This window comes from Nycticebus coucang, chromosome 3 (assembly GCF_027406575.1).
Source record: "Nycticebus coucang isolate mNycCou1 chromosome 3, mNycCou1.pri, whole genome shotgun sequence".
Classification (NCBI taxonomy): Eukaryota; Metazoa; Chordata; class Mammalia; order Primates; family Lorisidae; genus Nycticebus; species Nycticebus coucang.
In genome coordinates this window covers 113,190,656-113,209,917 of record NC_069782.1, presented here as the reverse complement: position 1 = coordinate 113,209,917, position 19,262 = coordinate 113,190,656, and the positions used below count along the sequence as shown (strand labels likewise).

Genomic DNA, 19,262 nt, shown 5'->3' with positions numbered 1-19,262 from the left:
CTGTAAAAAAAAGATCTGAAGATGTTATCTAGTATTCACATGGAGAGAACTCTATGATATATTATGAAGGAATCAAAAGTAGCAACATGCAGGAACATATTTATATGCATTCATATTTTCTTGAAATATATACTGAAAATCTGGAAATGAACCAAGGGACATCTCAAGTGGAAGACTAGAGAGATGCCACTGTAATAGTAGGGACCTTGGCCGGGCACAGTGGCTCATGCCTGTAATCCTAGCACTCGGGAAGGCAGAGGCAGAAGAATCACTCAAGAGTTAGAGACCAGCCTGAGCAAGCACGAGTGAGACCCCAACACTGCAAAAACCAGAAAACTTAGCCAGTGGTGGTGGTTATGTTCCTGCAGTCCAGATACTTGACAGCCTAAGGAAGGAGGATGGCTTGAGCCCAGGAATTTGAGGTTGCTATGAGCTATGATGATGCCACAGCACTCCAGTTAGGTCCACAGAGTAAATGTTCATCTCAAAATTTATGAATTAATTGTTTTTTGTTCTTTAATTTTTTCTCTTTTTACAGGTATATGTGTGTAAACATGTATTCATGCATATGCTACCTGTATATTATTTGACATATATATATATTTGAGAATTACCCATTCACTGAGAGGTGGCATTAAAATGCAGGCACTTTACATGCCACCGATAACATTTGTGAATTTCTTTGAGGAAAAGAGCATTTCTTGCTCTGTCTGAAACCTTGCTCTTCATTAGTACATGAAAACATGCCTCTGACATTTCCCAGTGCCCCATCCTTCTGCATCTGTGAAATCATAGTTAATTATTCTGGGGTTTAATCTTGTCTGTATAGCCCCTTTCCCACTATTTAACCAAATCAGAATATGCAGTTCCTGTGAATCTGGTCTCTCTGATTTTCTGATCTAATTTAGATGTTTATAGGATAAAAGAATGCTTGCTGCGCTTCTTAAATTTAATTATGGGGTTAAATGGGAGCCATGATAAGACTGCCATGGTTCTCATGTAAATTACCTTCTCTCTGCAGGAGGAGCATTATCCGAGGCTTGGACTGTGAGTGCATAAGTCCGCCCGACTGTCAGTTCCACCCCTGGAGCGACGGTGATAAGCCCTGTGGTTTTATTGATGATGAAGTCTCCCCGGGCCCCAACCAGGATTTCATACAAGATCTCTCCATTCGACCCTTCGTCGGCGTCCACCGCAGTGAGCTGGAATTGAAAACCACAACATCAATCCTCTTGGGACTCAACTTTTCACCTTCCCCTTGGTTTGTCCGGCCCAATGAAAGGAACTAGTTTTCAAAGACAAAACATAAGTAAAAAAAAAAAAGGTTGTCTTGCCATATATACCCCTTGTTTTCTTGAATTGAGGCTGCTGTGTGGTTATGATACTGAAGTAATCACAGCAGGAAGGATTTTTGTGTTTTCCTTGTCTTGGGAGTGTGATAAGGAAAAAAGTTGTGGGATCTTCAAACCTATCTTTATTAGAATTAAATAAAAAAAAAAAAAAAGGAAAACCATAACAGAAAATCTAATACCCCTATAGGAAATTTAACTTTTTTCCCTCTGTCTTACCTAGTGTTCTTGATACAAAAACACACATTGCTACTGAGGGAGATCTGGAAAAAATAAAATAGAGGTTGGCCTTGAATCCTCTCCTTCTTCCTTTCGCTGCCATTTCTTTCCATCCTCCTTCCTCTCTCCCACAGACTCTTCTTTTTCGCCTTTTTTATTTACACTTCCTCTAGGAAAGGTTCCTATCTTGTTCATACTGACTTACAAAGGACTGGGAAGACCTAGATTATTAACCTTTCAAAATCATATAAATGAGTCTCTAATTGTTGAATATCTAATGTAGCCCAAGATTTTTTTGAGGAAAGGGTATCTGTACAGAGCTCTTGAAATAACACATAAAAACGTGTAAAAAGCCAAAAGATGATAGGACCCAAATAGAAACCAGAGTGTACATAAACACCTTCAAAGCTAATTTGCACATATTTATAATCATTTTAAGGCAACCAGTATCTAACAAAGATTATATCTGGTTCTTATAGGTGAAAAGAATAACTTAGGAGTTTCATAAAACAGCATGAAAGTAATAGTAATTTATTATATTAAAAAAGTTTCTTCTTGATAAATACGTTTGCTTAGGAGGGAAGCAGGATAGAAATAGATTCCAGTGGGAAATTTTATGTGCATTTTATGTACATTGACAGTATTTTCTGTTTTCACCATTCCAAAAATGATGGATTAAAGAGACAGGAAGGCAGCCCTAAGAAATGTAAATAAAATACTTTATATACCTAACTATGCTTAAGGAGCTACATTGGGCATAAATTTTATTTTTATTTTTATTATAAGCCACATTTAGAGTGATAATGTGCACAGAAATAGCAGCAGCAAAAATAATTGAGAAGAAAAAATGAAATTTGAGAGCTTGGCATTGATGCAGCTAAGTGCCGATATGGGTATTAGAGGGTGGACAGATGTGGTTGCCAGAAGGAAAGGCATTTCACGAAATGATTCTGGGACTTATATGAGCATGACAGACATACTCCTAAAGGCAAAGGAGAAGAAAACTATTTGCAGAAGCAGTCAAAATGAATGATGTATATTTATGGAGAGCTATTCAAGCCAGACACAACTCATTCCCTCTTGTGTGTGGATAAAATTAGAAAATTAGAGGAGAGGGGTAGCAGAGGAGATATCAATTTTGATTATAGTAAATCATTTAAACAAAATGTCTCAGGAATTCTTAATTAAAATTTAGCTCAAATTGGATTCAATATTAACATTCTTCCTGGGATATAAATTGGCTAAAGGAATTTAATGATAAATGGCAATGCATTAAGCTAAGAAGAGGTGTTAAGGAGTGTGCTTCAGGGACATAGGTATTAGGTCTGGTCTTATTTAACATTTTCATAAATGATGCTGGAAGGTAGGATAAGCTAAATGATAATTAAGTTGAGAAAGGCACCCCTGGGAGGTGCTATAAATACCAAACTGTATTGCAAAGCACAGGAGACAGAAACACCCCAAAACTGCAGAGCCAGCCAACCACCAATAAAGCTAAGATATTCAGGGACCACAATTACCTTCATAGAAACTATAATACCATGTATTGGCAGGTAGGAAGTTTAAACAAAAAGCCAAAATGAATTCTGTGTTTATGTTACTTAAATAGTTTTATACTATTTTTTAGTCTTTTTGGACTAAAGAATAAAATATTAGGTTAAGAATTAACATAATTTAATTGCACATATGCTAACAAAAAATATTTTGAGGAAATTATTGGTGGTTCAAGATTAGCAAAGAAAGCTGAGACTTTATCGCTTCTCGGCCTTTTGGCTAAGATCCAGTGTAAAAAGCTGAGACATTGACTCAGAATAGCAAACAGTAATGTGTCCAGTGCAAGGACCTGAAAACTCCAGGTATTTTTTTAAACCTCAATGATACCATGAAATAAATGGCCCCTCCTTTATATTTTTTGATGTTGAGTAGAGCTGCAGATGCTGATTTTGCAGTTAAACTATAGAGTGAATTTAAATCAATTATAATAATCTGACTCTGTGGTCAGTGATCAGTGTCTATGAGGTGGAGGTTTGTATATGAAACCCATTCCTAATTTAGGGGGTGGAACTCTGCCTCCTAAATTAAAAAAGGCCCTGAAAGTGTTGATTTGCATGGAGAGGCAAAGTATTGCTTACAAATTTCAGATGAGAGTAAAATTAAATCTATGGCTTTTAATTGTTTATTTAAATGTTGTGATATCTAAGGGTAAGAAAACTGAGCTATTGTGTGTATGTTTCTTTTTTTTTTTTTTTTATGTGTGTATGTTTCTTTTGCATAATACATTATAGTTCTTTTCAGGAAATCTAGTCTTCCTCTCCCATAATCCCTCCCTTTCAGTCTTTCAATATAGACATTTTCCAAACGTCCCCTCTTATCTCCTATCCCTTCCCCCTTAAAAAAAAAAAAAAAAATTCTGATTTGCCCTTTCTATTCTTTTTTTTATTTCTGGCTACATTTTACTTCTCTCCTCAATCTCACTCTCCTGGTTCTGAGATAATGAAAAAGATAGTTTTAGGTAAAATGAAAAAGGTAAAGAATATTGAATTATATATAAGCTGAACATGCACATTCAAATTATGGCCTTAAAAATGACACAGGGATAGGTTACAAGATGTAGCTACTATGAAAATAATCCCAAGACTATAAACGGTAATAACAGAGTGTATATGGTATTTTGTATGGTATTTTGTATGAATATATACATTTTCACTAGAAACAAGTTATGGCTTAATCAATAATGAATGAGTGTGCTGTTCATTTGGTGTTTTTGACTCCTACACAACCTGGGCCCTGGCCTCCAATAAAAATGCCTCATTTTCCTTTGGGGAGCCCTTCTATGTCTGATGGAGGTGAAGCTTAGCTCCAGTAAAAGGAGGGAGACTCAGATCTGGACGCCATTTGGTTCAAGAATTGTTAAGTTATACAAGTTGGTATATGGAGGCTGACTCCTAGAACTACTGAAAAGGCTGCTTTTATTTCCTCTAGGGTTAAATGAATACATTTCCACTTGGTGTTTCTGCGCTTTTCTTGTCTTCATTGAGTCTTCCTGAGACTGAGGTCCACATGGAAGATGACAGTGCCAGGAAATAGGGAGACAACATCATTGATAACAAAATTTCTATTGTTTTCTGAAGCCAAACAGATTGTTGAACTTTCCTGAGATATGAAAATGCATATAATTATTTAAAAGTTTACTTAATTTTAAATTATGGCTTTTAAGAATAAGAATACCAAATATTATAGAAAAAGCACTTTATCATTAACTATTCTTCTTGATTTGAATCATGATCATTCTTCCTGGATAACTGTGCTTGAAATCTTCATATGTAGTATTATGTGGTCATTAAAACATGAAACTCTCTGATAGACGCACGATTATTCATTAAAATGGCAAAGATCTTGCTGTGGAAGTGGTAGAATTCTCCTAGCATAGTAATCATAATGAGCTATTTTAAAAGTATTAAAAATTCAGCTAAACAACAAGTAAATAGGTCCCTGTAATAAACATTGGACGTTTAAATAATACAATATCTAAATTTTAAAATTGAACACTTTTTAAGTGCATAGCTCTTAGAATATCTTTTTAAATCTCTTTATTATCCAGACTAATGATTCAAACCAAGCACACACACACAAAAAAAGACTCTTGAGTAAAATTTTGTGCTATTTTGAAAAGCACAAAAGCTAGAAAAGATTTTTGAAAGCTCTATTTGGTTCTTTCTATAATGAAGTTAAATCGAGAAAGAGAACTCTAAGTTGATAATATGCTATATCATGTCATCTGAATTTACAAATGACTAGAAAATATTGCCTTTTTTTCTAAAGAACAGAGTTTAGAAGTAAGCTAGGTGAGACCAAGGGTAGTAAATGTAAAATTGAATTAAATTCTAAACTTGATGTAGGGAAATAATGATCTGGAAAAAAAACTTTCAAAATAATTAATGAGTACCAGCAGTAAGTTCCAGGCAATGTGCTGAGGGCTAAGTGTAAGTTCTTGGTAAATAATTTGGTTCTGATTTTTGTTTTTCAATTTACTGTCTTCTGATGGGAGAGATTATTAATGACAAAAAAAAACCATACTGACATATAGCGACAAGTGCTATTAAAAATGAACACAGCGAACAATGAGTGGATAATGGGGTAAATGTGAAAGTCCTGTGACATAGGTTGCATTTAAAGTGGCATCTGAAAGATGAGAACATGATGAAGGACAGAGATTAAGAACAGGTTTGGAAAAGGGAAGGGCATGTGTGGGGACCGTGAAATAAAGGGAATGAAGTATAGCATGCTTTAGGGTATGCTAAATGTGACAAACCAGGAAAAGGTCTAGCATATGATCATGAGAACAGAAATGAACAGAGGCAAAAAATCTAAACAAAATTATTAAAAACACCCTTTAGAGTACCAGAGATTCATCACTACAAAAAACTTGAGAGGAATCAGTGCCCTTCTTATTTGGGTCTCACTCCATCTTCCATCATTCCCACCATCAAGTCTATTTAACCTATAAGGATGATAAGGGTAGTGCTGGCCTTGGAAAATAGCATATTTGCTTCAAGGGAAGACAGACCCACAGTTTGGCCCTAAGTTTAAAGGAAACAAGCACAATAGAAATTGAATGGAGGAGAACCTTAGTTTTGCCAATATGAGTTATAGTCCCAGTGGGGGTAACTTTCAAGAAAGCCAGAAATTCAGTGGAAAGCGCCAGAAAATGAGAATCTAATAGAAAAGTGAGGGACGTTACCCACACAGCTCCAAAACTACAAGAATGTTGAGAGAAGACAGGAGACGGCTCAAGGAAGTATGCTCGCAAAGAAAGTCTTGAGAACTGCCTGAACTTCCGATGCCTACCTCAACCCAACTAAGATCAACTGGCAAGACGTAGGAATCTTGTGTTTTTGAAGTGTTTATGTAAATAAATTAGGAGTTGTAGATGGAATGAAAAAAGATTAAGCATATTAAGTCTAGACATGTTATTGAAAAAAAAAATACTCGTGGTCAAAATTCAAAATCCTCAGTTACAACAACGTCTTATTAAAACTACCAAACAATGAATCTAGATACTGTTTAAAAAAAAGTTATTCTGACACTTATTAAGATGGTAGTGAAGACTTTCTTCAGGAATATTGTGATATATGTCAAGGCTACTGCAGTAGGGGAGAGAGATTGGGCTTCACTCAACTTCAAATCCTTGGATTTACAGCCAAGGATCAGGATGAGATGATCAGCAGACAGAAATTACTAAGATAAGACATCAAGAATAAGAAGATTCTTGCTAAACTATCTTAAGAGAATTATTGTTAAAGACAGGTCAGGGTGACCAGAATCATGTGTGAAGGATGAGAAAATTGATCAGACATCAAGGGTGCCAGATTCTTTCTAATCTGATTTAACAGAATTTTTGCTAAAATGAAGTTAGAAAGGCCAAAGACAGGACCCCAGGAGGAGCTCTTATTGATAGAGGTGGAGAAGTGCCCACAACAATAATCAGTCGTGATAAGATGATGTTGTTGGCATTTAGAGGACAATATGGTCAAGGAGAGACTCTTTGTTAAGATCAAAGAGTTCAGATATCTCACATGGTGTAAACAAACAAACAAAAAAAGGATGCACACCTTGACACATCACTGTCAAACTGCTGAAACAGGAAAAGAATATTATGAAAACATTAAGAATAAAGGAAAGAACACAATGATTCTTGGCTGACTTTTTATCACAAACAAGACAGGCCTGAAGGCACAAACCTAATACCCTCAAAGTATAGGGGGGAAAACTAACAACCACCTGCCCACCAATATACTTTATCCGACAAAACTATCTTCCAAACTAAAGGTCAAATAAAGAGATTCAATCAATTTACCATGATACATCATATCAGTAAAGGATAGTGATAATCTCAATAAATACAGAAAAAGCAGTTGACAAAACTCAGTATCTATTTATGATAAAATCTCTCAAGGTAGGACCTGAAGGGAACTTCTTCAACCTGTGAAAAAAACAAACCCACAGCAGGCAGTGCACTTAATGCTGTCTGAATGCTTTCTCCCCAAGATCAGGAACGAGAAAAACACGTCCTCATCACTCTCATTCACACTGTACTGAATGTTCCAGTCAGTGCAATAAAGCACATTAAGGAACAACAAACAAAACAGCAGCAGATGGGAAAAGAACAAGGAAACCTACATTCATGTGCAGGAGACAAGATCATCTACACAGAAAATAGTAAGGGATCTAAAAGAAATGACCAGCACTGAGACACGACTAACATCATTCAATGAAATTTAAATAAAATCAATTCCAGCAGAATCAAAAAGATAAAAATACTTAGGAACAAACTGAACATAAGAAGTAGTGGTTTGCACACCAGAATCTACAACATTTCTAAGAACAAGGTAAAAGTACATAAAAAACAATTCATATTTATTGATTGAAAGAAACAATTTTGTTAAGAAGGAAATTTTCCATAGTTGACATGATTTTTTCATAGGAATTGCCAAGTTCATCTTAAAATTTATATGGAAACACAACAATGTCAAATAGCCACAGTGCTTTCAGAAAAGAAAAATATTAAAGGAAGACCTACAATGTCTGGTTCCAAAAGTTATTCCAAAAGGCACAACTTTAATCCAAAATCCAAAATTCCCCCACATCTCAAACTTTGAGTGCCAGCATAATGCCACAAGTGGAAAAGTTAACCCCTGATACGTGACAGATGACAAAGTACAGTCAGAACTTGGTTTCATACACAAAATTATTAAATCTTTTGTAAATAATTACCTTTAGTTTTATGTATGAGATGTAAATAAAATATCAGTAAATTTTATGTTAAACGTTGGCCAATCCTAAGATACTTTGTTTTTGAATATGCAGTTATTCCAAAATGTGAAAAAATCTGAAATCCAAAGCATTTTTTACCCCAAGCATTTTGGAAGAAGGATACTTTACCTATATAAACTGTAGTAATCAGAACAATATGGTTTTGTCATAAGGTGGGCATACAGATTAATGGAGCAGAAATCTGGATAAAACCCTTTCTATTGTTCGTTAAGTGGTTTTCAACAAAGATGCTGAAATAATCCAATGGGATAAAATAGAGTTTTTACAATAAATGCTCATGGGAAAATCAGATATCCATATGCAAAAAATAAACACAGCCATCTCCTCTTATCCACAGAGACTACATTCCAAGATCCTCGGTGGATGTTTGAAACTACAAATAATTTCAAACCCAGTTTGTAACACGTTTCTGCTTCTGTCCTCCCCAACCTTAATGAGGTACTTAAGCACTGTGGCCTTAACATGTGGTTTAACATACGACAGCAAGACTGTAATTTTCTTCCTCTGTTTTCTCAGTTTCATGCATAGAAAATTTCTATCCGTGAAAGATGGTGAATCTTAGCAAATGCAGCATGTGACTTTTTTTTCTTTGCTTATTAAGTCAAGAACTTTCACCCTTTCACTTAAAGGAAGCACTTCCCTGCTTCTCTTTGAATTCTGAAATGCCATCGTTACTGCTCTTGTGCTTTGGGACCATTATTAAATAAAACAATGGTCACTTGAACATGAGCCCTGAGTCACTGCCACAGCCAATCTAGCACAGGGAAGGCCATTAAGTAACTTGCAGACAGGTAGCCCATATAACACGGAGACTGGAAAAAAGGATAATTCACACCCCAGGCTGGATGGTCCAGGACAATGTGAGATTACCTTACCCTAGTCAGAACAGAGGACAATTTAATATGTAGGAAGTGCTGATTTCTATAACTTTCCATTTACTACTTGAAGGAAAGTAACTGAAAACGGAGAAATTGAAGCCACACATAGAGAGACTACTTTGACTCAAAACTGTGCAAAAGTGATTTATGTAAGCAAAGCATTTGTACCTCGCACAGCATACACAAAATTAGCTCAAAATCAATGTCAAACATAAATGTGAAAGCTAAAGCTATAAAACTAGCAAAAGATAATCCAAGAGAAAATCTTTGTAAACTTAGGTTGGCAAGCATTTCTTAGACATGACACCAAAAGTATGATGCACAAAAGATAAAAAATAATAAATTGAACTTCCTTTGAATTTAAAGGCTTTTTTTTTTTTTTTGCAGTTTTTGGCCAGGGCTGGGTTTGAACCCACCACCTCCTGTATATGGGGCTGGTACCCTACTCCTTGAGCCACAGGCACCACCAATACTTTTTTTTTTTGAGACAGAGTTTCACTATGCTGTCCTCGGTAGAGTGCTGTGGAGTCATAGCTCACAGTGACCTCCAACTCTTGGGCTCCAGTGATTCTCTTGCCTCAGCCTCGCAGTAGCTGGGACCACAGGCACCCTCCACAATGCCGGGCCATTTTTTGGTTGCAGGTGTCATTGTTGTTTAGCAGGCCCGGGTGGGGCTCAACCTGCCACCTTCGGTGTATGTGGCTGGCACCCTACTCACTAAGCTACAAACGCTGAGCCCTAAAAGGCTTTTCTCTTTCAAAAAATTTATGAACAGGAGAGAAAAAAAAAAGCAGATTATAAGAAAATATTTGTAAATTCTGCATCTGATAAAGAACATGGACTCATAATTTACAGAGACCACTTGAGAGCCAATACTAGGAAGATAAACAATGCAAACTTTAAAAGTGGATGAAAGCTTTGAACAGACATTTTATCAAAGAAGATATACGTATGGCTAATAAGTATGTGAAAGTATCTCAACACAATTAATCATTTGGATAATGCTAATTAAAACCACAGTGAAATATCACTAGGCACCTGCTACAATGGATTTAATAAAAAACTAAAAATATTCATTATCAATGAAGATGTGATCATGTATAAAATGGTATAGTAGCCACTTTGGAGAGCAGTTTGACAGTTTCTTAAAGTAATTAAGTATATACTTATCATATGACCTAGTGATGCTATACTTAGGTATCTATAAATAACCAATAGAAATAAAAATATATGTCCACAAAGAGACTTGTACAGAATACAATCATATTGTATGTACTTATCATATGACCTAGTGATGCTATACTTAGGTATCTTTAAATAACCAATAGAAATAAAAATATATGTCCATAAAGAGACCTGTACAGAATACAGTCATATTATCCATATGCTACTAAACTGGAAACAGATCAAATCAGTCAACCAGCTGGTGAGTGGATAAGCAAAATGTCATGTTTTTATGCAATGCAATACTATACAGTAATTCAAAGAATCATAAGTACAGTCTTGATTTACACTAAAACATAGATGCATAAACATCGTGCTACATAAAAAGCACAATGGCGTGGTGTAGAAAGATGAAATAAAACGAGACTACTACGTGCTATATTTAAAATTCCTAAACAAGACAAATATTTATGGACAGAAATCAGAGCAATGGTTACTTGGAACTGGAGATGGAAGTCGGTACCGACTGCAAGCAGGTATGAGAAAACTCTTGGGGTGATGGAAATGTGTAGAACCAGATTGCCGTAACTAATTTAAAACTATCTGAATTTACTAAAAAATCACTAAAATGTACATTGTAATATATATAAAGAAATGCAAATTATTCTCAAGTAAAATCCTCAAAAATTATCAACAAAATTTTACCCACGTGTGATCTTTGTAAACATTATCCCTCTGCCTTCCTACTGCATTAGTGGGATGCTGTTCAGGCTAATAGCATATTCCTGTTTTATGTCACTATTTGATTCACTTTTCTCGGTTTTTCCTCCTTTCCTCTGCACTTTCCCAAGTTCGTGTCTTGGTTATTTGTGAGTCTTTCTCTTTCAACCTGTATATCTTCCTCTCATTTCGGGGAATTGACTATCAATTTCATGCCACTTCACATAACCTTTTAAAATCTATTTTTCCATTCTGTAAATGAACAAAGAAGAAAGCTTTGGCAAGCAAGGAAAAATCAGATCCACGTGTGAAAAGTAAAGTATATTAGGTAAATTCTGCTTTGGGAGCTTGAATCTGTGTTAAGCCAAGTCATAAACAGAAAATGAAGTGAAATTATGGATTATGAAATGAAGAGTACATAAGCAAAAACTTCTAGGAAAAATAATGTTTTCTTCTTAGAGAAGATTCACAGCAGGTGTAATGTGCTTCATCTAGAAGGTGAGTATATGCAGTGGTCTTCTGAGAGACACAGGCTTTTTTAGGTGCACAGTACACTATACTTGCATATAAATTATAGTATATGAGGCAAATATAGTAGACTGTGTGCATATGGTTTTTGTGTCAGCTTCATCAATATCAGACCTAAAAAACTAAGAAGGGTTTTGAAATATTTTCATCACACTGGTTAACATAGCCTTCCCGGCATTTTTTTAGTTATTGTGTTAAGACATTTATATTCTACATTTAGTAAGTTTCACATGTACCCTTGTAAATTGCACCATAGGTGTGCATTTACTTTACCAGCATATTGTACCCCATGACTGCATTAATGTACACAGCTATGATTTAATTTAAAAAAATAACTTTCATGAAGACAAAAAAAAAAATGAGCTCACAAAATCTGAATCAATCCTATTTTCTTCTTACTTTCAAACCCACATCCTATGTATTTGGAAAAAAGAAAAAGTGTTTTGGAAATTGAAAACCAAGTTGGTTTGTTGAATCAATTAGAGTTGGTTTTAAGACAAACTTCTTAATCTGAATAAGCAAATTAGGGAATATTCTTTTCTAGTAACCTGGTATTTCTTTTTTTTTTTTTTTCCTAGAGACAGAGTCTCACTGTACCACCCTCGGGTAGAGTGCCGTGGCGTCACACGGCTCACAGCAACCTCCAACTCTTGGGTTTATGTGATTCTCTTGCCTCAGCCTCCAGAGCAGCTGGGACTACAGGCACCCGCCACAACGTCTGGCTATTTTTTTGTTGCAATTTGGCCGGGGCTGGGTTTGAACCCGCCACCCTCGGCACATGGGGCCGGCGCCCTACCCATTGAGCCACAGGTGCCACCCAGTAACCTGGTATTTCTACAAATAACTTGCCACCACACTGATTGTAATAAAATTGAATGCACTTTTAATGCATTTAATTAAAAGTAAGGACTGTGAGTGTCTCAGCTAGATGATCAAGAGGGGAATATTGTGGAAGAGCGGAAACTGTGGTCAGTATTAAGCCAGATGTCACTTGTAAGTATGGCTATCATCCATTCATAGTAATAGTTCCATGAACTAGAAAACAAATTTATCTCCTCCATAGTACCTTTGGTGAATTTTGGACATATTAAGGATCGACAACCTATTGCCTCATGAAACACAAATGACTGGTGAGCTACAATGACATCCAGAGGCTTTTGCTAGCAAAAGTTTATACCTAGGGGATGGCATTGGGTTATGTTGTCACAGAAGATTCAACTCAGAATAGTCTGAGAAATAGACTTTAATGAATACTATGGTAATAGAAAAATGTCTGATATATAGAAAAAAGCTGTTTTTGCTAGGAATGTTTAGAAAAATAATATGGTAATATTAATTAAAATGTGCTATGTTAAATATTTAATCTCTCTGCCTCAGCTCTATGACATAAGAGATTTTTGATCACTTATGTGGATCAAAATAAAGATAAAACTAAAATTAAGTAGGTACAGAAGTATTATTTGGACAAGCAACATAAAAATTCACAAGATCAGTAATATCCACATAGAAAATTCACCAGAAAAAAATGAATTTACATTTGGAAAACTTACATACACAGGAGGATGTCTCTATCACCACTTATACAAAGATATAAATAATAGAGTATACGTGGAATGCATAGTCTTTCAAATGTTAAGAAAATAAAAACTTAGAAGAATCTACGGTTGTCGATTTGTTTTGCAAAAGGAATTCCAAACCTTACCAAATGAAATACTTGTAGACCATGTATTCTGGTGATGGCCAGGGTTTTAGTAAGTCTATTTCTTATCACTAGATATCATCAAAGTTGCAACAAAAAATTGAAGGAAATTCCACAGAAATATGTAGCAAGGATATAACATATCCTCAGTACATGTGATTTAGAGAATGTAAGTCATAGCTCAAGGTCCTAAGACTTTCACTATGCTGTATTGCCAACTGTTGCCTGTCTTCTGTCCTTACCTAAAGCTAAAAGAACTTGGAAATGGGTGAGCCCTACTGATCTCTCAAGTTGGTAGTCAGTTTGAACTTTGGACTTCTGCTCTTTGAATTATCAATGGATATCAACTTTTCACAGTATGATTTCTGGTGAGAAAAAATAATGCAGTGGTTTCACTTTTATGTTTGCTGAGGGATTCATGAATCAATGAAATTTTGGAAGTTCTTCAATAACTCCTGCTGAATTCTGCTGGTCAAGAAAATTGTACATTGTAAATTTCGTCATTTCCAGAGTTATTCTCTCTGCCCTTAACTAACTAACTAACATGAAAGGCCTTAATATGAACTTGTAATGGTTGAAAACTAGAAGCATATTAGCCTACTTGTTTTCCCTGTTCTGTTCAGTATATTTCAGCATGTCCTAAAATAATCCAAGAGGATGAGCACCTCAGCAAAGCATGTGGTTGGCAAATATATCTCCTGGGTGTATTATTAAAAAAAAAAATGATCAACACCATTAACAACATTATTGTTAATTTTTTTTATTTTCTCGTATCAGATTAATATGATTTGGTCACATTGTTTGCATTTGTTAGGTAAAATTCAAGTTGTAATTGAGCACTTTACCAAAGGGGGTGTGCTGTCTACCTGTATACCTTTACACCATTGTGGCCATCGTCATTAATTTCTTACAGACATCTCATTGTTACTGAAAATGAAGATCTCATTTATATATTCTCATTCCTGATTTTTAAAAAAACAAGGAAACAATAAGAAGACTTTAAATTATTTCTTTCTACTGCCTGATGACTTGAAGGGGCCTTGCTTCTTCATTGTGGCAACTTCATGATTCTTTGGTAACAGTTTTAATTAATCAAACCTAGACTGTAAATTGAAAACTCAAATGTTCTAACACTAGTGCATTTTCTCATTCTTTACCCTTATTACCTCAAATCAGAAGTTTCTTGAAGTTGATTTCCATCAATTCCTGTCTTGTTACCCTAACCCATTAGTTTAAGGACCTATTCTTTAATATGTCTCTAAAAAAATATCACATTGTCTACAATGCCAATCTAATCTGCTATGAAGAATAGTCCTCCTAAAATAATTATAAATAATTTACAAATAATTTATTAATAAACTGATGAATTTATTCAGATCTTATTTCGTGCCTAATGCGGGACTCTGAAGAATAACAACTACAAAAGATATGAACAATAATTTCTGTCAAACAGCAGGTGTTCTTGGAAAGGGGATATGAGAGAAAGCTATCTTTAACAGAATTGCTATTATAAGAGGAAAAAAAAGACATTATAAAAATACAGAAAAGCCTATAATGACATGTGGGCTGGAAGAATAAACTTAAATATATTTTATTTAGTTAAAGAAAAGGAAATTTTTTTCATTCAGTTCCTCTTCTCCCCACTGGCAGTCAAATTGGTATCCTTAATGCCTCATGAAATTACCATGTCTTTGGCCATATCATTCCGTTTACAATAACAGCACATCACCTTCACCTGCCTATCTGAATACTAAGCATTTTGGTAGGTTCATGAAGTTCTAATCAGTAATGAAGCCTTCCCAACTACTTAAGATCATCATCTCCCCTCACTTTCTGATGAATTCTAATAATATTCTCAGTATTGTTCATCAAATTTAGTAATTCAATAATGGTTTGTAACATTTTCTGATATTTCACTGTAAAAAAAGGATTATTATCTCTTTAAAAATATATTAAACTCTTAAGGGTTGGAATTGGGTCTTATTTACCCTATATGTTGTTCAGATCACCTAGTTTAGTTACTATGCAACTAAAAATCTGAATGCATTAAATTAGGCTTAGATGAAGAAAATGCATATGTAACACACATCTGCAATGTACATATACTACCTATCGAGATTTGTGCAAGGTGTTTTTGTTTGTTGTCTTCTGCTAGGCTTTCAAAAAAGCCCTTCTCTATGTCAATGTTGCCTTTTAACTCCTAATATTCCCTGTATTTGAAATATCTCAATATCCACTATTTTCCAGATGACAACGTTTTGACATTGTAACAAAATTTACTACAGGGGAAGTTGAGAGAGAAAGTGAGACTTTTATTTATAAACAATAATTGAAAAAAAGCTAAAATACTTGGCAAAATGTTTTCTGTCCCTCAATATATAACATCCAGTAAAGGAAAAAAATTATAAAACATATTGCATGTTCTTGTTTCCTCTAGGGCAGTATCAAATGTTGTCATTATCTAGTAAAGCAGAAATATCTACATTTGTAATAATGAGAGAGAATACTGTCATAATAAAAATGCACTACTTATATGATTGTAAAAACAATCACATACAAATAAACAAAACCTTCATAAAAAATGCAAGCACCTAGGCATTAATTATTGAAATTGGACCATGAAATCAGACAATTTCTACTATGACAATCCAAAGCCATGCTAATTGAAGTAAAAGTAAATAATTTAATTGGATTTAAAGGTAGTATATTTTATTTTAAAGACTGTTAAATTTATCAAGGGGAATGATGTCAGATAAATAAAAGTTAAATATTCTTTTTATAGTTATACAAATGCCAAATGTAGATGTTTGTGATTACTATATTTATATCACTAGGATTTTGCCAATTTTATCAAATGGGAAATCTCAATTTAGACAACATAACTCCAGGTTCTTAAAAGATACTTACATGTTAGCAATTTCATAATGCTTAATTTCATGATATGAGTCATATTTGTTATATTATGGTGAAACAGAAATATATAATATGCCTTTTCTCCCTAGTAGTGTAGTGCTTTTTAACATCATAAATTAACATTAATACTTTCCTTAATCTTTATGATTTAGCACAGTACCAATATTTTAAACACCTCATACAATAAATGATATTCAAATTAATGTGTCAGTTATTGTACTTTGCCTCTCTAAAAGTGTATATGACTGACTTCACATGACATATATTCAGAGACTGTGTGGCCTCTTAAGAGCCTTTATTGGAAATATCTTCTGAATAGTCAAGTTTGGAAGTGCTAGGTACTAGAGATATAATACATATGCAGTTAGATTAAGTACATTTTACACTGCAATTTATGTAAAATATATTTAATTTCTCCAGTCTCATGCAAAAATTGCTAACATTTTACTTACATTCTCTATTTCTTTTATCCATTTGTTCATTAAACAAATATTTTTTAAAGGTCTACTATATGTCAGAAGTTGTGTAAGACGTTAAACCAGCAATAACAATAAAAGAAAACCAAAAATATGGAAAGAAACTAACGATACTTTTACTTAATTTGTGGCTATAATCAAATAAGGGACCAGAAACTGGCACAAATTATAAAATATAATTCGAAAATTTGAAATGTGCTATGAAAGAGTATCAGCATGCTCTGAGATTAAAAAAAAAAAAAAAAAAAAAAAAGAGAAAAAATAAGAAACCAGAGTCATGGAATGATTCTTTGAGAAAGTGACATTTTGAGACCTAAGTAATGAAAAGCAAATAAAGAGGAGTTATCTAGAAGAGTAGGAGCGTCATATCAAATAAGAAAAGAGTGAATGCCAGTAGTGAGGTTTGCAGAGTGAATGCCAGTAGTGAGGTTACACACCAATCAGAAAACCAGTCATACAGGATACGGGTTTTAGGCAATTTGGGGTCCACTGGGAAGGGATCCGGCATGGAAACTATTTGATTTGACTTCAAATTTAAAATAGCCCTTTGGCTATTGAATAAAACACATGAATAGAGGAGACATAAAATCCAAACAAGGGTATTGCAGTGGGCTATGTCGATGGTGGCTATCACCAGGATGGTGGCAGTGGAAAAAGAAACAAGCAGATGTATTAAATATGCATCTGAGGAAAGTTGGTGAGACATGGTAATAGATTGGGAGATGGTTGTAAATGAGAACGTCTCAGGAACAGCTGTTTTCCAGTTTGAGCAACTAAATGGAAGGTGTTGCTAGTTCCCAGGTGGGAAATGTTATCCATGTGAATAAAATACAGATGTCGTGACAGAACTGAAAATTCAATTAAAGTCTGCAGCATGAGTGAATAACCTGTATACATTAAGAATGATGTTTTTGTTGATATAATTCAATGGCAATGCAAACAGTGTCGGATAAAAAATTGCACAGTCTTTAGTAAAAGTAAGTAGATTTATTTATTTATTTTTGAGACGGAGTCTTACTGTCACCCTGGTTAGAGTGCTGTGGCATCACAGCTCACACAACCTCAAACTCCTGGGTTCCAGTGATCCTCTTGCCTTAGCCTCCCAAGGCAAGTACTACCCTGTTTCCCCGAAAATAAGACCTACTTACAGGAAAGATAAGACGTCCCCTGAAAATAAGACCTAGCGCATCTTTGGGAGCACACCTTAAAATAAGACACTTATTTTCAGGGAAACAGGGTAGTACTTGCATAGTACGAGTATCAGTACTAATATGTATTAGTAACTCTAGTAATTCACCACAGACTACAGTAATTCACCATAACACCCAGCTTGTTTTTCTATTTTTAGTGAGATGGGCTCTCGCTCTTGCTCAGGCTAGTGTTGAACTCCTGAGCTCAAGCAATCCACCTGGCTCAGCCTTCCTGAGTGCTAGAAATTCAGGTGTGAGCCACCATACCCGGCCCCCAAATTAAGTAGCTTTAAATATCAAAATAAAATTGAATATGAATGTAAAATTATGTCTACCTTTTTGCACCTTTGCTCATCATGTCTTTATCTGGTATTTGATTAAATACTAAACACTATCAATATCTTTAATGAACATAATGCTCAAACTTTAATTAGGTATGACATACAAAAACACACACACACACACTGCAGAAAGAAAACAACAGTATTTGAAATATTAACAGGTTTATCCTAAACTCGAATGCAATAAATTTTAAAAAAGTATTTTAATATATAATTTTATACATCATTTACATGTGTCCTCCACAGAGCACTAATTAATGTACAGGACTTACAGAGATGTATACAGGTAAGGTAGCAAGGGATATTAAAAATTATAAGCGTTTTATGTAATTAATAAGAATGGTACAATAATAAAGTAACAGATAAACATCATTTGCTGAGTGCATATGGGATAGTTCATATGATAAACTTAATACAATGGTTTTGTGGGGTTGATTTTATTATAATCATTTAGCAAACCAAAAAGGACATACTTATTTATTTCTTTTTTATTTGGGGGGATTCTTTGAAGGTACAAAGAATCAGGTTACATTGATTGCATTTGCTAGGTAAAGTCCCTCTTATAATTGTGTCCCACCAAACAGGACACATTTCTAGAAAGAGGCTTTTTCTAATCTGATTGAGAGTGCATTAATTGAGGAAATTAAATTCCATCAATTTTAGTCAAATGCCTACTGTGTGTAAGTCATTATGCTGACCACTGGTGGTTAAATCATTAACAGTTTTTGTCCTAAAGGAATTTACAATGCAGTGGGGTAGATAGACTTCTACAACCTAACTTTAATACTCAGTATAATAAAATATGTGAAAGACAGCATTGGCAGCTGGTATGTGAAATCATGGTGAAAAGGTTTAATCACCGTCTTCTGAGAAAATAAAGTTTTATTAAATAGGTAACATTTGAACTGTATGCTAAAAAACAAAAATAAAGGAATGACTTAGATAATACCA

At 34.6% G+C, this 19,262-nt stretch overlaps 1 protein-coding gene across 1 annotated transcript in view; it reads right to left on the bottom strand.

Moving 5' to 3' along the window:
* The window catches only part of LOC128581091 (protocadherin-15-like), a 724,065-nt gene that overhangs the window by 269,070 nt on the left and 435,733 nt on the right, over positions 1–19,262 (bottom strand). The window contains exon 15 of the mRNA XM_053583500.1: positions 1,009–1,202. Within this exon, the coding sequence (XP_053439475.1) occupies positions 1,009–1,202 (194 nt within the window). The remainder of the gene's footprint in view (positions 1–1,008; positions 1,203–19,262) is intronic.